Below are 14685 nucleotides of genomic sequence, written 5' to 3'. Positions count from 1 at the left end.
TAAAGGAACCAACCAGTGACTGAGTCCTTCTCATCTCACAGGCCTCCAGGGACTTACGGGTGCACCAGGGAAGCAAGGAGCAACTGGTAACTTGGGCTTCCTCTCCTGGGACAACCAATGCACTACCAATGCCTATGGGGCAGCTGTCCCCACAAGTTCTCTCTATAGCTCCACCCTGGCCCTGAGGGTAAATGCCTTCCGACTCTCCTTTTCCCCCACAAGTTTTCAAAGAGCTCACCAAGACCACCCAAGAGATGAGCTAATGGACGTGTGCCCTAGACCTTCCCTGGAGACCCCTTCCCTTCCACTCTGAGGAACCCGTCCTCACTAGGACAATGGCACTCACCTCTGTTCTCATCACAGGTGCTCCAGGACCTCGAGGAGAGAAGGGCAGCAAAGGTGACATAGGTCTCACTGGCCCCAAGGGGGAACATGGCACCAAGGGAGACAAAGGGGACCTAGGCCTTCCAGGTAAGGGTTGTGTTGGGTGTTGGCATTCATGGTGAAGCCCAAGAGAGCAGAAAGTCTGTTCGTTCTAGCTGAAAACGGGGCTTGGGTCAAGAACTGCATGTCCAGCTGTTTAAGAGAAGCCTCAACTGTACTCCAGTTCTTTTGAAATGAATTAATTAATTTCAGTTGATATATAATCATTCATGTTTGTGGGTTACAGGGTGCTATGCATATACATATTATACAAAGATATATATATGAGAGCCTTCCAGACGGGTTTCATGAACTGTTTGAACTCTGTTGAGGACACAGGTTTCATGAACTCTTTGAACTCTGTTGAGGACACCAGAGTGAGATCCTGCTCCCTGCTGGGGTCTTTGTACCATGGAATTCAGACCTCTGTTAGCACTTGGTGTCCTGGCAGGAAGTAGCCACCCTTTTTAGATGTGTGTGTGTGGTATATGGTGTGTAGGCATGCACTCAAAATTGCACATGCATTGCTGGCTTATTTTTATTTAAAGTGGGTTTTTTCATACAATCTATTCTCATTATGGTTTGTTTCTTGAGGTAGGGTCTCTCACTGAACCTGGAGCTCACTTACTGGATGACCAGCAAGCCCCAGAGATTCTCTTACCTTGTCCTTTTGTGCTCTAGGATTGCAAGCATGTGTCACCATACCTTTTTTTTTTTTGTTTTGTTTTGTTTTGTTTTGTTTTGTTTTGTTTTGTTTGTTTTTTTTTATTTTTAAATACGAGTGCTAGGATTCAAATGCAGTACCTCAGGCTTATTTAGCAGGCACTTTACCCACTGAGACATCTCCCTGGCCCCAGGAAGCATTCATTCTTTACATCTTGAATTGGCTAACCTCCCTTTCAAGCCTTGAATTAGAACTAGCTTAACTCACTCAGACCCAGGAAGGCTGGTTCTTGCTCTTTCTGTCCTCTTCAGAGTCATTCACTAATTAATCATGTCCCCATTCTAAAGGGACCTGGAAGGAACCTGGCATGGTACCTTAGTCCCCTCCGAAGGCCCTTGTCAAAAAATAACAGAATAGAAGGCTAGAGATTTGGCTCACTTGGTGATGTGCTTGAGTACAACACAAGGTTGATTCCAAAACCTATGTGAAAAGGCCAGGAGAGGTCACACTTGCTTGTAATCTCAGTGCCAGGGAGGCAGAGAGAGGCAGATACCTGAGAGTGGCTGGACAGCCTGTCTGCTGAGCTTCAAAGCAAGTTCCTCACCTCAAAAACAAAACAGGGTGGCAACTGAGGAACAACACCTGAGGTCCCCTGACTTGCAAACTCATCCATGAATGCCCACACACAAATGGTCACCCACACACTTGAGCATAAACAGGTATACACATACAAAAAAAAAAAGTACACTCCAATATTAGAGAGCAGAGACATAAATTCCTTTTAGTAAAATTTCTGCCAGCTTTCTAGTAGAAAGCAGAAAAATGTTGCTTTGGGATGACAGTCCTCTTTAAAACCTTCACCCCCATGTTGGTCCCACTGGGAACAGAGCTGAGTGTCCACACCCAGTTGACAGTGTGACCTTAGTGTCTCTCGGAGTAGCTAATACCAAGCAAGCTCGCTGTGCAGCCCCCTCCCCAGCTGGCCTGCCCTTCAGGAAGGAGGCTGCCCTCAATTGATATGCACCAGGTACTAAAGGAAAGGAGGAGGAAGAGACAGAGGACTCAGGAGAGGACTGGATGAATGAGTTTGGAATGCTGATGACAAGTGGAAAATTTGAAGTCTTGGGTGCCAGGGAAGCCTGTGTCTGCACCACCGGCGGGCACAGAAATTACTGCATTGTTCTTCTCTCTCCCAATGACCTTTGCTATTCTTGGCATCCGGGAGATGCTTTCTAGAACATTCAGATTTCAGTCTGAGAGGCTACAAAAGATAATCCCCATAATGTAGACAGTAAAATGAGCCCCCAAAGTACTGGATGACCCCAGGCTATGACTCTTCTCCTCTTGGTAAGAGTTCTGACTGGAGTCCTGGGAACCCAACCATTACTAGTGTTTGGTTATCTGGCCAATCTGTCATAAGTATGTGTCCTGTCTCTGGGGAAGGGGTTCCTTCCTGGGGGGCTGTGACTAGATCTTCCCCGGTAGGCACAGGGCATTCTATTTTGGGATTTGGGTGAGACAGGAAATGCCTAAGTGGGGCTGTCTTACCCTCCTCCCATGTCCAACCTTGATTTCTTTTTTGTTTGTTTGTTTGCTACAGGAAACAAAGGGGACATGGGCATGAAGGGAGACACGGGGCCCATGGGGTCCCCTGGAGCTCAGGGAGGTAAAGGTGATGCTGGAAAACCAGGCCTACCAGGTAAGATGTTGCACTGTTGGGCCACAGGCCTGAGGGCATTGCCTTTTTTTTCTGGTAGCAGAGCCAGTAAGAGTTGACAACATTCTTATGAGTCGCATCCATTGTAGGTTTGGCTGGATCTCCAGGAGTCAAAGGTGACCAAGGTAGGAGCTGTGGGCATCTGGGCAGATTGGCTGTGGTCCCCAGAAAGAATCAAGTGGGGGAAAGTTGCCAATTATATCCTTCCCTCCCTCCCTCTCTCCCTCTCTCCCTCTCTCCCTCCCTCCCTCTCTCCCTCCCTCCCTCCCTCTCTCCCTCCCTCCCTCTCTCCCTCCCTCCCTCCCTCTCTCCCTCCCTCCCTCCCTCTCTCTGTCCCTCTCTTCTTCCTTCTTTCCTTCCTTCCTTCCCTCTTTCCTTCCTTTCCCTTCCTTCCTTTCTTCCTTCCTTCCTTCCTTCCTCCCTTCCTTCCTTCTTTCCTTCCACTTCTTTTTTTTTCTCATGTAGCTCAGGCTAGTCTTAACCTCATTATTTAGCTAAAGATGACTTTGAACATCTGATTTTTCTGCCTCCAGCTCCCAAATGCTAGAATCTCAGTACTGAACCACCATGCCAGCTTTCATCTCATCATGGCGTTAACCCAGAGCACTCTAGGGGATGAGGAAGCTGACTGTTCCTTTAAACAAATGGTCAATTGGTAGAAGAGGCAGACTCTAGTGAAAACCATCTTTACATGTCTACCTCCTGGGCTGCTGAGATGCAGAACTGGGTGGTCTCAGCCTGAAATTCTCAATCTGTCCACCATCTTGAATTTCCACAGCTGTGATGGAGGAGAGAGAGCTTGTGGCATTGTTTTTCTCTTCCTATAGGCAGTAATTGAATCCTAAAGATGATGGAGGGCTGGTGTTAGGAGGTGTATTTCATGGAGGATGGGGAGCCTGCCTTTGTACCACTGACCCCCTAACCCTGCCATCACCTTTCAGGAAAACCTGGAGTGCAGGGTGTTCCAGGCCCTCAAGGTGCACCAGGACTTTCAGGTGCCAAGGGTGAGCCAGGACGCACTGGTCTTCCTGGGCCAGCAGGTGAGGTCCTTTATCCCTGCACTGGGAATGGTATCCCTGCATCTGTTCATTCCAACCCTTATGCCCATGTGGTGTCTGTCTTCTAGGACCCCCGGGAATTGCTGGGAATCCAGGGATTGCAGGTGTGAAAGGAAGCAAGGGTGACACAGGTGAGTGAGTCTGCAGGGGGTGGGAGGTGGGGTTTCTGGGTTCTATGGGTAGACAGGAAGGAGGATTGCCTCTCAACATCCCACAAGAGGCAGAGATTCTCCTGTCTTCTAGCCCTGGAAGCTCCTGATAAAGGAAAGTAGTTTCTTCCATTATAACCCCTTGAGCACAAGCTTCCTGGGGTGTTCTTTTCTGTCCACGGTTCCCAGAGAGCCTTGAATGCTATGACCAAACCTGGAGCATCACAGAGGGAAACTAAAACCTCAGCCAGGCTGGGCTCACCTGTGGTGACCTCAGCACCTAGGATTAGAACAGAGGGCGAAAACTCTTCCTTTGCATTCTCTTAGGAGAACACTGGTCCAACCCAGGGACCTCACGGAAACTAGTTTACAAGCCTAGCAGTAGCTCTCTGTACACAGTGGATTGGGGGGAGGGGTGTCCAAAAGTCAGATGCTCTTTTCCAGATTCTGTCACATAGACTAACATAGAGTCATTCTATTCTATCATATAGGCTAACAGAATACTCCATTCTATTCTATAAACTAACAGACTCATTCTATCTTGTCCTGTAGACTAGCACAGAGTCATTCTATTTTGTGGTCTCAGTTATAAACAATTTGCCAGATTTGTCTGTGTCACGTGGCCTCTCATCAGTGTGGGTCACTTGATAAGACCCTGAGCTAATCTGTCTGATATATGAATCCAAGCTTCTGCATTGTGTTCACCTGGTCTAGGGGGTTCAGGCCACTGCATTGGGCACTGTAGAGATGGGCAGATTGCCATAGTTCATGGGAAGATGGCATAGACAGGCTACAAGCATGTTCTAAGTGTGGACTCTCTAAATGGGATTTGGAAAGCCCTATGCAGTCGGGATTGCCAGTTGAGAGTGCTGTAAAGATGAAGGGCAGAGCCATAAGATTAGGCTCCTGCCTTCAAGAATGTCAAAGGATCCTCTGCCTTGACCCATTCCTCTGCCAGAGAATAAGGTTGAGCAAGGTCAAAGAACTTGGGTACCCTAGCCTTTGACAGGACTATGAACACACATAAAGGCTGACCCTTCCCAGTTTTAACTGGTAAAGAGGTTGGCTGACTCACTCACTCACTCACTCACTCACTCACTCACTCACTCACTCACGCATTAGTACCTCCTAGCAGGCCTTGAACTCTGAGTATATGATGATCTTTGTTTCTTTCATGGAGGCAATTAGGAGCCATAGTTAGGTATTGGCTGCATTTTCTCCATTATTTGATTCCCTCAAGGTTCATAATCCCTTACAACCCCTCACCAGGGCTGGAGAGATAGCTCATTGGATTAAATGCTTGTCTAGCAAGCATGAGGACCTAAAAATCAATCCCCAGAACTCATGTCAAAATAAACCAGTGGACTTGATTTTAATCCCAATTTGATGGAGGTGGAGACGGGTAGATCCCTGGGGCTCACTGGTCAGACAGCCTAGCCTACTCAGAAAGTTTCAGAAGCGTGGGAGATGCTATCTCAGTACACAAGGAGGGAAGCATCAGAGAAACAAGAGTTGAGGATGTCCTCCAGCTGCCATGTACATATGCATATGTACACATGTGTACACACACACACACACACAAGACCCCACATCAACTCCAGCTGCCATGTACATATGCATATGTTTACATGTACACATACACACACACAAGACCCCATACCAACTCTAACATTCATGCACCTGCGCGCGCGCGCACGCACACACACACACACACACACACACATCCCAATTTTATTACAGACATCATAATTAGTGGCTCATATTGTTATAGCTGGTGAGCATCTTTATGTGGTGTCTATGTGTGTACATCCCACTAATCATCCAGATGGTAAATACCATCAGTCCAATACTGTATATGGTGGATCATATATTCTATTTATGATGTATCATAATCACCATTTAGGTTGGTGGCTCATCCAAGGCCAAAGCTTGCCTTGGTGCAACATCTGCTGGCTTATGTGGACTTCCCATGGAAGGGACTTCCCAGAATTCTGTGGGTTAATGAGTGGCCACACAGATTAGATTTGGTGATTACCAGAATGGGATATCCAGAGGGGTGGGTGGCAGATGGGATCTGAATATCATCCTCATGTTTGAAGACAGCTCCCTTGCTATCCTCACTGTCAGGAGGCTGGTAATCCCCAAGTCAGAGCTTCTATGGCACTTATCCAGTTTTGATAAAGCAATCCAGCTTTTCAACCCATGGGTTTCCCATTTTGTAAATAAAACCATGAATCTCTCAATAGAACAACTAGCTGGATCAGATGAAGACAGAGAAATGACATTTCACTGGCTTGGCCTGGGTTTCATTATTATGGGTTAATTATAAGCAAGGAGAGGTCTGTTTGCTGTTAAATAGGCCTCTGGGCTATGCCCTATGCTCTGAACTTTACCATCACACTCTTGATCTATCAACCCCTACTTGAGTTTTATCTTCCATGCCTGGAAGTCAGGAAGCAGAGATGGGGCTGGGAAATGTCTCCATCTGTAAAGTGCAGGAGGACCTGAGTTCACATCCTTGTCATCCACGTAAAAGCATAGAGGCCACCTGAAGTTCCAGCCCTCAGGAGACAGAGAAAAGGGATCGATCACCAGGGTATGCTGGCTAGCTACACTAGCCTGAACTGGTGAGCTCTGGGTTTGGTCAGAGACTCTGCCTTGATAAAGAGGAGGTCGTTAAGGAAAATATTTGACATTAACTTTGGGCTTCATGTGAGCACTCACACATACGTATGTGCCCATATGCACATGCACATTGCAACATATTGCAAAGGCTCAGAGATGCTAAATTATTTGACAATGGCTGCTAATGCACAGTGAGTCTGAGAGTTCATCCCACTGTCTGAAACCAAAGATATGCTTTTCCTGAATTTGTTATATGTTGTTATTACAACACAGGCTGTAATCCAAGAGAAATCAAAGCTGCCCTTACTTAGGGCTGCCTTAGTGGGGCCCTAGACCACTAATTGCTAGGAATGTGTATTCCTGGGGTCCCCACCCCAATCCCACTTAATCAGAATCTCTAAGTGGACCTGGTTTCTGTATAAGCATGTGTGTGTTTGTGCAGATGCCACCAGAGGAGCGCCATGCACAGCCATGCACAGCCATGCACAGCCATGCACAGCCATGTATGGCTTTTATATGGGTGTTGTGGATTCCTAGTCATGTCCTGATGCTTTCACAGAAATTGTTCTGATCCAGTGAACCACCTCCTAGCCCCACACAAGCCACAGGCAGGACATTCTAAGACATGTTGAAGTTAGACAATGATGTCATTCATGGGCACCTGGAGAGCCCCTGAGAGGTTGTTCAGACCAAGCTAAGCAAGACTTCAGGAAGAAGCAAGCAGGGCAAACATAGCTTAGGGGAACCATGGGAGCAGAAATCTGGAAACAGCCAGGTTGTACTTTTAGTTTACTCCTTTAGGACCATGGATAGATCCCCTCGTGTCCCCGAGAGTCATCAGTACACTTCCTCTTTGTGGCAGGGAACCAGCAGGAATCCTCAGAGCTGTGGATAACGAAAGAAGGCAGGGCTAGACTGCACAGACAGCTCTGTTGGTAAAGTACTTGAGGGTCTGAGTTCATCGCCAAAGCATGTGTGAAAACAAGCTGGGCTTGGTGGCATCCATTTGTGATCTCAACACCGGGAAGGTGGAGACTGAAGATACCTGGGGCTCAGTGGCCAGCCTGAGTTAGTAAGGAGCTGAATCCCTGCACTCTGGTCAGTCAGGGATTGCAGCTGACCAGCACTTCACTCATTCCTTACTGCAAGAAGGATCTTCAAGAGGCCACCGAGGCCCCTCTGCTCCCCTTGCTGGCACTGTGTGAGGTCTGGAAACTCTGAGAAGAGAGTGGTGGGAAGGTCAGGAAGGAAATCTGCTCAGGCCATGGCAAGGTGACGGCTCAACATGGTTTCTGGTGATCTCATAGGGTGGGTCTGTGGTAAGACTGACCCATGTCACCAATGTGACTGCTTTATCATCTACTCTTTCCCAGTAGCCCACAATAAGCTTGCACTCCCTCATGTTCCAAGAACTGTCTGAGGGAGTCCCACTGATCTGAAACCAGGATGAGCCCTTAAAATGCTAAAGGAACAGATTATGACCCATCATGGGGATGCCGGAAGGGTGCTGGCGATAGTGGGTCTTCTATGAAAAGTTAGTATTCATAAAGGAATGAATGAAAGAAGGAATGAGAGCAGGGAAGGAGGGGTCTGTGAGATGGTTCATGGGTGACTTAGTTTGAGGCCAGGCCAGACATCCTGAGTTTTATACTCAGGCTCCACAAGATTTAAAGAGAGAACTGACTCTTGAAAGTTGTCCTTTGTCCTACCCCCCACCCTCACCCCCACCCCCAGAGACAGAGGAGCAAGGACCTCCTCTATTAACCTCATAGGGAATAACCACCAAGAGTTGCTTTCTTATTTTTCCGTTTCTGAACATGAGACCCCTGTGCCATGTGGCCCTTTACACATCCTGGAGATACGGCAAAGAATCCAACAAACAGCTAGTTAATAGGTGCTGGCCTTACCGTAAGGGCTGAGTTTGATCCACTGGAATCCACACTAAAACCTTAGCCAGGCATGGTGTTGTGCTCCTGCAATCCTAAAACTGGAGAGGTAGAAACAGAGGATCCCTGGGGGTTCATTGTCCAGCCAGCCTAAGCTACTTTGAGAGTTCTAGGCCCCAGTGAAAGACCCTGTCTCCAAGGACAAGATGGACAGAGCCCACAGAAGGACACTGAAAGTTGTCCCCTGTCCTCTACACTCCCACACAAACACAAATTATTATTGGCCCATCTACTACAGGTGATCTGGGTGGAAACTGTATAGTCTTTGGATCCAAAATGTTCATTTATAAAATACTTCTGACCTATCTTCTGAAATTCTCATGAAATAATGAGGACATGGGCTGGATTCAAGGTCAAATCAGGTCACTGGTGTCCAGATGGGGAAGGCTGGCCAGGACGCCCAGAATCTGCGTACCTCAGACCTTCACCTAGCACGTTGTCACCATTTCATCAAAACACGCCCATATCTTCATCTGTCTGCAGCCTGTCTCCCCTTCCACCCCATCATGAGGCTTGAAGCAATCACAGAGAACCAGTGTACCCTTCCATCTGCATTAATCAGACAAAGGTAGAGGCTGTCTAAGATTAAAAGTGTCTAATATCTAAGTTTTATTATCTTCTCCCCCTTTCCTGTGTTTCCATCTTAGGAATTCAAGGACAGAAAGGCACAAAAGGAGAATCAGGAGTCCCAGGTAAAGGGCTGGCTTCATTTTAATTTCTCCGGATGATGACTGGGAGACCTGTGTGTGTGGAAATAAGCCTCATCAGCTTTGATCACTGTGACCTTACCCTCAGAGTTGAGGCAGAGACTGAGGTTTATCGTCCAAGCCTTTATTCCTTCCCTAGAAGACCTGGGTTAAATGGCAGGGCCACAGTATCCCAAAATGGAGAGACAGTGGGTCAGACCCCGAGGAGGGTGGGCAGTGCATGCAGTGGTGTCCGGCCATGCTACCACCAACGGTACTGGGTGGACCCTGTGTCCCCTTAGGGGTCAAGGCTTATCCATCTGCCTTGCTCTGTCTTACCCTTCCTAGCTTCCCAAGTCCCTCCTCTTCCCTATTTCTCATTAGTGTTTCCCCTTCCTCTTCCTCTTCCTATTCTTATTTTTATTCTTCTCCCTCTTCTTTCTCCTCCTCCTTCACGATCACCATTCCCATCACATCCAAAGCAGTCTACTTTATAAAGAAACAAGTAAGTAAGTGTAAGATCAAGGACATGGTACTGGCTTACTCTCAGCCTTGTGGTAGGTGTTGGCATAATGAAGGCATAGCCCCAAATACCTCTAACTCCAATGAGCAAAGATAGTCCTGTTTGTTTGGTTTGGTTTTAGTTGGTTGGATTTTGGTTTGTTGGTTGGTTTGGTGGCTATGTAGAGCAGATTGACCTCAAACTCATATAGAGATCTTCCTGCTTCTGTCCCTGCCCCCAAGTGCTATAACTGAATCTTTAAGCAGACTGAAGTTTATTCATCCAGCCATCAAGCTGAGTCTATCCATCTGAACCATCTATCAGTGAGAGCTTAGGACAGGAAGCCAGAGAAGCAGGATCCCAGGCTCTCTTCTGCAGATAGCACCCCCACATGGCCTGTAGGACTACCCACCATGACCATGTCCTCTTAACACTCCTTGCCTAAGGCTTAGTCACCCAACACAAGAACTTTAGTGGGGTGTGCTCAAACCATACCTATGCCAAAGCAAGTGCTAAAACAGAGTGCAGGCAGTCTTCTGGAGTGTTTTTCTTCCATGTGAGCTACATATTCTATTACAGTCTTAATCTATAATAAGACATGGGGGTCTAGAAACATCCTAAGAAATTATCACAGAAAGACTAAAACTTCTATGTAATCATCTCATCTTCTAAGAACTCTACCAGCCATATCCTCCTGTACATTCTCAATGGCATTAAGGTGGGAGACCAGATAACCAGAACAGTCCCCAGCTGGACCAAAGCTTTGGCTACATGCTCACACAGCCCATCACTGGGGGATCTGATAGTCCAGGATCACACATCCACTAATCAGAAAGGCCCTTGTGTCCTCCTAAGGAACAGAGTTGGGCATCTATGTGGCTAACTCTCTTCTCTCAGGTCTTGTAGGCAGAAAGGGAGACACTGGAAGCCCTGGGCTGGCAGGTCCCAAAGGAGAACCTGGACGAGTCGGTCAGAAGGGAGACCCGGGGATGAAAGGTAGGTGCTGCTTTTGACATGGACCTAAAGGTTATGAGTCTTGAAAACCCAGGCTGCTGGAGGTATCTTTATGGAGTTGCCAAGTTACATGCTAGGAATTATGTTGGAAAAGCATAATCAAGTTTTCCCAGGATGCATGTAGTCTTCCCTTTTCTGCTCCAACCACCTCAGGCAGCACCACAACCAAATAGGTCTTTCCCTAAGCCTTGTTGCTTACCGAGTCTCTCTCACTAGCCTAACTCTCATCGTTTCAATGCATCTGAGGCCTGCTTTCTCATACCCAGCTCCAGTGTGCATAGATAGCTATCCTCAGAGATCCCAGGTCAAAGACAGAGCTGGAGGAGAGAAACTTACCCCTCGTTCCTCTGTGTGTTCTGCTGTGGGAAAAAGGGGGATGAGAAAGAACTTGGCTCACGTGTGTGGGTTTTCTCTTCATGACAGGGTCTTCTGGCCAGCAAGGACAAAAGGGAGAAAAGGGTCAAAAAGGTAATTGATACTTTCATTGTCTTTTACTTATCTTTTAGAGTCAATCCAGTGTTGCCAAATCGAGTGCTAGAGGGTGGGGCTTATTTCTCTAGAACACTCTTCACATATTGCCGGAGCCAGTGTGTGGCCAGAGGTCCAGGCAGCATCTCACCCTCCCTTTCCACTCTATATTTTCTCCCTCTCCCCCTCCTTGTTCATATCACCTTCCTTCCTGCTTCCTCTCCCTTCCATCTCTCCCTCTTCCCCATCCTATCTCTCCCTCCTCCCCACATTTACCTCCATCATTCCTCATTCCCTTCTTTCCTTCTTTTTCTTATCATTTCTCTATCTTCCTCACTACCTCGTCTCCCCCTCTACTCCCTCCTTCTGTTCCCTTTACCATTTTTTCCTCCCCCCCCACACACACGGCAAGACATGCTTGCAAAGAGACATCTGCCCCTGTGCCTTGTTCCTCCTAAGGCAGAATGCAGGAGAACGAGCATACAAGTGTTGGTGCTGAAGGGGAGAGTCTCAAAAGCTCTGGCAACATGATCCTGCTTATCCTCCTAGATGTAGAATTTCAAGAGCAGCAGAAAAACTCACATCAATGCTGGCCAGCACTTGCCTCGCCTTAACACACATATGTTCTTGTCCAGGCGAATCTTTCCAACGCGTCCGGATCATGGGTGGCACCAACAGAGGCCGAGCTGAAGTTTACTATAACAATGAGTGGGGGACAATTTGTGATGATGATTGGGATAATAATGATGCGACTGTCTTCTGTCGCATGCTCGGTTACTCCAGAGGGAGAGCACTTAGCAGCTATGGAGGTGGTAAGTGACTCTACAGCTGGGGACTTTTTTCCTACACATGCCCAAGCGATACAGTGACAGCCTTTGGTGAAGTGATGGACTATGGCTGTGGCTAAAGAATATCATTTGTTCAAGGAACTGGAAAGTCCTGCACCTTAGCATGGGTAGAGTACAGCTGCAGGCACTCTGGGCTCTGGACTAACCTCTTTCCAGTTTAGCCACCTGTCTGAAGGACATTGTCACATTTCCAGGAGTGACAACAAAGGCTATAAAAGGCTCTGGGTCACTGCTATGGGTCACTGTCTATCTGGTCTTTGAGTCAGGATGTCATGTGGCCAGCATTATTTATGGAGTGGGGACAAGTGTGGCTATTGAGAACAGAGGGAGGAGACAGAACCATGGCAAAGGCAGATATTTGCTTCCACATCTGGAAACCCAAATCAGTAGCTGCTAGAAGTCTTAGCCATGAAGGTAGAGCTCCACCTCTGTTTATGTGTGTACATACATGTGTACATGCACATACCTATCCATGCCTGTTCGTGTGGGTGAGCATGCATGTGTGTGCACAGGTTTACAGAGGACAGCCTCGTGCTTCTTAATCCTTGCTTTCATAAGACAGGATCTCTCACTGGCCTGGAACTGCTGGCTTGATTGTGCTACCTGGTCAGTGAGCACCAGGGAGCTGTCTGTCTCCAGTGTAAGCACAGAGATTACAGGCACACACTGCCATGTCCTCTTTTTGTTTTTTTTGGTTTTTTTGTTTTGTTTTGTTTTGTTTTTTTTTTTTTTGGACATGGATTCTGGAATCAAACTCAAGGCTTCTTGCTTGAGTGGGAAGCACTTTGCCCACTGAGCCATCTTCCCAGCCCCTGTGAGGATCTTTTAAAGAGTGCATGGGAAGTTAGGCATGGTGGCAGGTACCTGTCACTCCAGCTCTTGGGAGGCTAAAACAATGATGGAGCATTGAGGCCATTCTAGACTACATAGTTGAGCTCTGTTTCAAGAAAAATAAAAGCAAAGAATGAGAAGAAAGAAAAATAAAGGCAAGATTTACTATGTACAATTTGGGGAAGCTGCCACGGAGCACTAGAAATCAGTTTATATACCCACTACGCCTGCCCTAGCAAAGACGCTGGCTGGACAAGGCATAAGGCCATCTCTCCTTGCTCCTTTCTTTGGGTGTTCTCTACTTCACCCCACCCCAAAGCACCTACCTGCAGGTCTCGAAGAGGCCATTCTCTGCCTATTCCCTTGAGACAAGGTCTCTCACTGAACCCAGAGCTAGGCTTTTATGTGGGTACTGGAGATCCGAACTCAGGTTCTCTTGATTTTACAACAAGCATTCTTACCCATTGAGTCATTTCCCTGGTTTTGTACTTGCCTCTCAATAGAACTAGCTGGGCCGTAAAACTCTTTGAATAGTCAGTCACATTAGAGCAGAGCTGACTGCCATCCAGTGCTCTGTCTTCAATCTTATCAGAAGGAAGAGGGCTGACAGAGGCTGTTAGGTCCTGCAGAAATATAGATACAGCAGGAGGAAGCTGAGCTATGAAGGAACCGGTAGAAGGCTGTGTGTGCACGCATACTGTGTGGATTAAGTGGTAAATATTTGCATGAGGCTTTCACTGTGTGGTTGAGGTCAGAGAGGAACCCGAGATATTATACAAGATGTTATAAGAGCTCACCTAGCCTCCCATGCCAGTTGGGAGGTCCTGAGCACTGGCCTGCCTCCCTGAACTTCTACCTTAACACCCTTCCCTTCTCTCTCCTGCTTCTCTATCTCAGGCTCTGGGAACATCTGGCTGGACAATGTGAATTGTCGGGGCACAGAGAACAGTTTGTGGGACTGCAGTAAGAACTCCTGGGGCAATCACAATTGCGTACATAATGAAGATGCGGGTGTGGAATGCTCCTGACTTGGGAGCCCGAGAGGTCATCAGTGTGTCCCCAGGTGTCTTTGGGTTCCACCCACATGGAAATCTGTGGGCTTGCTAACTCTGTTGAGGGGAAGTTAATAAAGCTCAAGTGGGGATCTGATGTGGTTGAATGTCCCTGAACTAGCGCCCCTGTGCTCTCCAGCCATGGCTAGGCAGCATGCACGAGCTAGGCTCATAAATATGCCCTTGACCTCATAAGCTGGGGGTGGGAAGAGATGAGTCTGAAGTGTGTCAAAGTTACTGTGGCCTTCAGTCACTCATCACCTTTCAGGGTTCCTCCCTCATTCCCTCTGTCGATTACCAGTGCATTGCCCTATCTCTGGCTATCTGCTTGCTGCCTAGAGGTGAGCTTGCAGATGGTGCCAGGTCACAGGATACATATGAACTGTCCCTTTCTATCTGAGAGTACTCTGAGCTCCATATCTGTGAGGACCTTTGTCCAGCCCCTATCCCACCCCACCCACCCCACCCTGATGGATGCCAGAGTAGGAACTCAGGAAAAACTTACTGAGGACAAAGAAGATGGCCCCGTGAATAAAAGCCCTTACTGCACTAGTGTGAGGGTCTGAGTGTGAAACCAGACCTGGAGAGATGGCACAATGGTCAAAGCACTTACTGCTCATACAGAAGTTCTGTGCCCAGCACCCATGTCAGGCAGCTCACAACAGCCTGCAACGCCAGTGCCAGTGGCTCTGATGTCCCTCG

The 14685-nt window shown here is 47.7% G+C and overlaps 1 protein-coding gene across 1 annotated transcript in view; it reads left to right on the top strand.

Moving 5' to 3' along the window:
* The window catches only part of Marco (macrophage receptor with collagenous structure), a 30487-nt gene extending 16407 nt beyond the window's left edge, over positions 1-14080 (top strand). The window contains exons 7-17 of the mRNA NM_010766.3: positions 42-86; positions 364-471; positions 2688-2786; positions 2894-2929; positions 3746-3844; positions 3931-3993; positions 9230-9274; positions 10668-10766; positions 11208-11252; positions 11888-12064; positions 13829-14080. Coding sequence (NP_034896.1) covers positions 42-86; positions 364-471; positions 2688-2786; positions 2894-2929; positions 3746-3844; positions 3931-3993; positions 9230-9274; positions 10668-10766; positions 11208-11252; positions 11888-12064; positions 13829-13959 — 947 coding nt within the window. The 3' untranslated portion in view covers positions 13960-14080. The remainder of the gene's footprint in view (positions 1-41; positions 87-363; positions 472-2687; positions 2787-2893; positions 2930-3745; positions 3845-3930; positions 3994-9229; positions 9275-10667; positions 10767-11207; positions 11253-11887; positions 12065-13828) is intronic.
* The last annotated feature ends 605 nt before the right edge of the window (positions 14081-14685 follow it).

This window comes from Mus musculus, chromosome 1 (assembly GCF_000001635.26).
Source record: "Mus musculus strain C57BL/6J chromosome 1, GRCm38.p6 C57BL/6J".
Taxonomy (NCBI): domain Eukaryota; kingdom Metazoa; phylum Chordata; class Mammalia; order Rodentia; family Muridae; genus Mus; species Mus musculus.
This window is presented reverse-complemented; position numbering and strand designations above follow the sequence as displayed.